At 21.9% G+C, this 6,000-nt stretch overlaps 2 protein-coding genes across 2 annotated transcripts in view; both read right to left on the minus strand.

Annotated features, from left to right (window-relative positions):
* Positions 1-1,175: 1,175 nt before the first annotated feature.
* Positions 1,176-3,088, minus strand: Phum_PHUM318610 (PHD finger protein, putative; the record flags this gene model as incomplete). Its single annotated transcript, XM_002427383.1, has 9 exons — positions 1,176-1,186; positions 1,296-1,379; positions 1,515-1,627; positions 1,717-1,875; positions 1,964-2,080; positions 2,176-2,279; positions 2,476-2,883; positions 2,963-3,037; positions 3,080-3,088. The coding sequence occupies 9 exons, from the start codon at positions 3,086-3,088 to the stop codon at positions 1,176-1,178; spliced, it is 1,080 nt and encodes a 359-aa protein (XP_002427428.1).
* Positions 3,089-4,011: 923 nt separating this feature from the next.
* The window catches only part of Phum_PHUM318620 (translation initiation factor IF-2, putative), a gene marked incomplete at both ends in the record, with an annotated part of 2,803 nt that continues 814 nt past the window's right edge, over positions 4,012-6,000 (minus strand). The window contains 8 exons of the mRNA XM_002427384.1: positions 4,012-4,184; positions 4,258-4,404; positions 4,488-4,652; positions 4,748-4,888; positions 4,977-5,223; positions 5,338-5,542; positions 5,625-5,836; positions 5,916-5,968. Of these exons, the coding sequence (XP_002427429.1) occupies positions 4,012-4,184; positions 4,258-4,404; positions 4,488-4,652; positions 4,748-4,888; positions 4,977-5,223; positions 5,338-5,542; positions 5,625-5,836; positions 5,916-5,968 (1,343 nt within the window). The remainder of the gene's footprint in view (positions 4,185-4,257; positions 4,405-4,487; positions 4,653-4,747; positions 4,889-4,976; positions 5,224-5,337; positions 5,543-5,624; positions 5,837-5,915; positions 5,969-6,000) is intronic.

Raw genomic sequence — 6,000 nt, forward strand, 5'->3', positions numbered from 1 at the left:
TAACTTGAATATTAAATTTATTCGTTAATAATTACCTTTGCTGCTATTATTAAAAAAAACTTGATCGCTTATTGAAAAATTATAAAAATATAATAAAAAAAAAAAAATTACAGAACTAATAAAAGCTTTACAGTTTTTGTTTTCTTGGAAATTCATATATAAATGAAATAAGAAAAAGTAATTAATGTAAAATCTTAAAAAAAATTTTTTTTGTTAATTAGTAACAACCATCAATCAACAAGTCAGTATAAATTAAAATTTTTTTAAATTACTTCGCATGTTTTTTTTATATAATTGGAAACATTTAATTTGCCATTATCTGACTTTGATATTTTTCTTTTTTTTTTTTTTTTCTTACAATGTTTTTTAGATATGTAATTAATTATTTGAAATCCAGAATCTGAGGATTTGGGATCCTGAATTGAATTCAATATATTTTTATTATTTATATCATTTATTATGTTACCCTTTTTAAATTCTCCAATAATTTCAATCTCATCATCTGTCGAGTCATTACTAATATTTAATATTTCACATTCCGATTCGCTTATATCGATTATTTCATTATTTTGACTAGAATTATTATTGTTTGATGTTTCTCCGCATGAAAAATTGTTTACATTCGAATAATACCTTGAAGTTTTTTTATTAAAAAATTCTAAAAACAAAAAAAAGAAGAAAAGAAAAAAATCATTTTTGTTATATATAACTAAGTAATAATAATTAATAATACATATAATTATATTATGTAAAGTAAAGAAAAACTTTTCTTGTAAAATTTACCCTATTTTATGTTCAAAATTAGACAAATTTTTAAATAAAACAGATGGATAATTAATCAAATTTAAATTTAAATTTACCCTTAAAAATTTTCCTTCATTTTCCTTTTTTTCGAAAAAAAAAAAAAAAAAAATGAAAATGTAAGGTTTTAATAAAAATGAATAAATAAAATATTTACAATTAGTCAATTTATTATGAATTATGCATGCTTAAATGCAAAATGTGAAAATTACTATGTCAAAGTTATAACAAAAGATAGAATTTATAAATGTAAAAAAAAATTTTTTAATTTACAACGAGTAAAAAAAATTTGTTAAACAATAGCATTTTAACAAAATATTTGAAATAATGTAAGATGATTACATTAAAATTTTCAACGAAAACCAAGTGGGTAATTATAGTAAAGCTTTAAAATAAAATTTCTGGGGTTAAAAATAAAACAATTATACTTTTAAAACCAAAAAAGTATTCGACATTTTGAAATGTAAATAATGTAAAAATTTTTCATAACTCACCTTCCTCTTTATTTGAATTACTTTCTTGAAAATCTTCTTTATTGTTCAGACATTTAATTACAATGGAGGAATTGTAATCTATTTCTGCAATAAAAAAAATTTTTTTTGTAAATCGTAATAAATAATGCAAACTTTAAACATATGAGTATCAAAGAAAACAAAGTTTTCAAATACAAAAAAAAAAAAAAAAAAATTTTAATTTATACAAAAAAAACTTACTTTGTTTTTTATCACAAACCAAAACTTCCACCTCTGTTGAATGTTTTCTTTTTCCTCTTTTATTTTTCGAAAGTTTCGATGAACTTGGAATGTTTTTAGAAAAATCATTTGAACTAAATAAATAAATAAAAATGTTTGTTATTTTTTTTTTTTTTTTTTTATAGAAAATAATATATTTGTACATCAGTTTATGAAATATTACCTTAGAGATATATTTTTTTTAGAATAGTCATCATTATTTTTGTTTAATATTTTGGCACAAATATTACATTGCCATTCAGGATCAGAAAATTTCAGTCTTCCACAATTAACATGAATACCTTGAGAGCCGCATGTGTTACATAATATTATTTGCCAAATACTAAAGAAAAATAATAAAATATTTATTTCTTAAATAAAATCATAAAATGTCTAAAATATTGAAAGTAAACTTAAATAAAATAACATACGTGCTTTCGACATCTTTTTCCCTACCATCTGGACATTTACAAACATCTGCATCACATTTATTGTATTTGAATAATAATTCTTCATATGCATTTGGAACAAGCTCCCATGAGGCATCTCTAATTAAAAAAAAATTTTTAATTAACTTATTAAGTTTTTTTATTAAAAACTAATTCAGACATTAAAAATAAAAATTTTTAAAAAAATACATTACCTTTTCGGAATGAAAACACCAAAACGAAGCATCCATTGTTTAAATTTACCACTGTCATTACAAATAGCACACTTAAATAAATATCCAGCACTATTGGCAAGTTTCTAAAATGAATAATAAAAAATTTATTAGTTCTTATTTTTTTTATATTAATCGAGCAAAACAAATAATAAAAAACATATAGTAAATATTGAAAACTATAAACGGTATCCATTAAATGTAACTAAATACAAAATTTGCGAGTTTCAATCTTTGTATTTGAAATAAGAAATCAATAAAACAAAATAAAAAAAAACCTACCTGAATACAAAATTTGTGATACCAAGTTTTTTTACAGCAAGGAGCCCATAAAACATTATCAAATTTGTTTGAATTATCAAATTTAATAGAACTATAGCAAATGGAACAAAGTATTTTACCAATTGATTTGTAATATTTTTGAGGAATTTTTTGTATAGGTTTGTGTAGTGAACAAAAATTATTAAAAGAACCATAAAACTGGCTCATTGAATTATTTTGTATTCCACAAGGAAGATGAAATATTTTTCTACATTTTTTGTAACAACATTTAAGGGTTGCATAACCTTTTAAACAATAAACGCAAATATTATCGGCACTTTTTTTATGCAATTCTTTAATATCTTCCTCTAGAAAACCTAATAACCCTTCATTATCATTTCCCCTTTGGAGAATATCATTCGACAAAAGCTGAAAATTTAAATTAAAAAAAAAATTTACAAAGTGATATAATTATATGTTACTAATAAAAATTTTTTTAAACCCATACCACACAATAATAATGTGCGTTAATATTTTCTATGGAATGAAGTGGACCATATTTAATATCACAAGTATTTTTCTCCTTACAAAAACAACACAATTTCAAACTTTTTGATACTTTCACCTTATCCATTAAAAATTTTTTGAAATAGAAACTTTATAAACCTAAAAACAAAAAAAAATATACACACTATTTATTAAATAATTGTGAAATAACAATAAGTAAACAAATATCTTACATTAATGAATGAAAGTATGTTTTTACAAAGGTATTTAAATTAATTTTAAATATATTAATTTTGTTTGTAAAAAAAAAAATAAAATAAAATAAAATAAAAAATAAAAATTATTTCCTATTTTACTAATAAATTATTTACGTTGGCATTTAACAGTCGTTTTTTTAACTTGTCACACAGATAATTTGTGGATGATTATAAAAATCTGTTGAATTTTAAAAAATAAAAAAATAAAAAAAGAAATTATTATAAAAAAAAAAAAATATTATTTAATATGAGAAGTTTGCAAAATTGAAAATTAATTTTTTGATAAACTATAAATAAAAGGAGTTTCCGTTAGATTAAATAATACAAATCAAAAATTCAACCCATTTGTAAGTCAAATAAAAAGTAAACATCTCTTAACCGTAGCAAAAAGTTTTTGCACGAAAATAATAATAATAATAAATTTTAAAAACTTACAAGTTTGTAAATTAAAATAAACAAATATACAACTGGCTACAAATGAAAATTTATCGTTTTACATTATTTTATAATTAAAAGTACAATAATAAATAAATTTTATTTCAGTTTGCAAATTTTTATTGCTGCTTTTTTATTTTTTTTTTTACACTTAAAAAAAAAATTAATAGTTATTATTTTTAATTTTAAAAAGATTACTTTCAATGAATTAAAAGTATATATTTAAATAGTTAAGGTTTTGGAGAAAAAAAAAAATTCTAATTTAAAAATAAAAAAATATTTTCATTTTTTTTTATTTTAAAAATAATATTAATATTAATCGGATTTTCTCAACAATTATAATGCGGGACTAGATTAACTAAAAACCAGGATTCCAAGAAGTTTTTTGTGGAACTTGATATAATTCATAGCAAATGATTTTATCTGAGGGTTTGAATTCAGAAGCGAGAGAATCAAATAATAATCCGCATTCTGCATTTGTACGAATTGTACCGACTTCATTTTTGAGATGTTTCATTGATAACAATTTTCCTAGAAGTAAATAAGAATGATCAAAATTCAGTTTCAAAATGTTAATAATCAAAATTTAAAATTATTTACTAACCCTCAAATATTATTTCATCATTTCTGACAATTCTAAACAATGCATCTTTTTTGAGTTCACCTTTATTACATTTACAACCGGCAACTGGAAGTTTTTTCTTTTTGTTCATATATGTTACGAAAAAAACTTGTAACACTTCTGCTTCTCCTAAGTAAAAAAAAAAATTGTTTTTTTCTTCAAAATTAAACAAATAATTAATTCAAATTTTTAAAAATAAAAACAAATTATACCTAATACTCTTTCACAATTTTTCATTGGTAATCTGGATGATATTTCATCTTTTAAATCGTCAATCATTTTATAGATAACATTATGCTTTCGAATATCGACTTTTTTCGTTTTCACAATATTTTTTAAATCGTCATTTAAGTCAACATTAAAGGCATATATGATAGCTAAAAGTTAAATTTAACATCTTTTGTTTATTAATAACTTTGAATGTGATTAATAAGTAAAGAAAGAAATATATTTAGTGGTTAATGTACACTACCGTTAAAAGTTTCAGCAAGCTCAACATCTTTAAGAGTGATTTTACCAACGGAAGAACTTACTATTGAAAGCTCACATTCATCATTTTTGTCATATGTGTCAAAAATTTCTTGAATGGCTTCTATACTTCCGTGAACATCACCTTTAATGAAAATGTTTAAAATTATAAATTAAGTATATTTTTATTTATTGAGATTATTATTTAGAAAAATAAAAATATCATTCATTACCTTTTATAATTACACTAAGGGAAGGCATAGAATTAGCTTTAAGGATTTTAGATTTTTCATTTTCAATAACCTCTTGTTTCAATAGCCAATGTTCCTTGGAGGAAGATATTTTTTTCAATTTTTCCTTGAAATTCATGAATTCTAATTTTTGCAACCTTTGCTTTTCTTCTATAATTTCTGATTCTAATTCTTGTTGTTCTTTTTTATTTTTTTGTTCTACATGTTTAATTAATTGATTGGCTATTTTCTAAAAAAAATTACATATATATTTACTTCGAAAATAAAAAGTCTTTTTGTGAAAAAAAAAAATTTTTAGAAAAATATTTTTTTTTTTTGTTGTTGAAAATAACTCGATATTTACAACAGATTCTACTTCGAAAACTTCATCTCCTGCACTAGGCAATTCTTTCCATCCAGAAATTTGAACTGGAGTCGATAAAGATGCAGATGTGAGGTGATTTCCATTTTCATCAAGCATTGACCTTGTTCTACAATAGGTTTTGCCACCAAACAATATTGTCCCTTTTTTTAGCGTTCCTTTTTTTACCAAAATGGTGGCTTGTGCTCTAAATGCAATGTATAAAAATAAAGTCTTATAATTCTGCACTAATAAAAACAAGTTTAAATAAATATATTGAGGTTGATTACCCTAAATGGCTAACTTTAGTTTCAAGTATAACACCCTCTACAGAACCCGTTGGATCTCCCGTCAAATTCATTATCTCAGCTTCAGTCAAAATCATGTCTATTAAGAGATCTAAATTAATTCTTTTAAGAGCAGAAATGGGAACGATTTGTACATCACCTCCTTTGTCTTCAACTTGAATTCCCTCTTCGAGTAATTTCTCTTTAATTAATTCCTTAAAAACAATTTTTTTGAAATAAAGGAATTTAAAAAAACATGAAATTATTTGCAGTAGTATATCAAAAATTACTTACAATATTTAAAGCTTTTGCCTTATCGATTTTGTTTACAGCTATAATAGTTCTCACTAAAAAAAAGATTATTTTTAAAAAGAATAAT

The sequence above is a fragment of the Pediculus humanus genome, genomic scaffold (assembly GCF_000006295.1).
Source record: "Pediculus humanus corporis 1103172107726 genomic scaffold, whole genome shotgun sequence".
NCBI classification, from domain to species: domain Eukaryota; kingdom Metazoa; phylum Arthropoda; class Insecta; order Psocodea; family Pediculidae; genus Pediculus; species Pediculus humanus.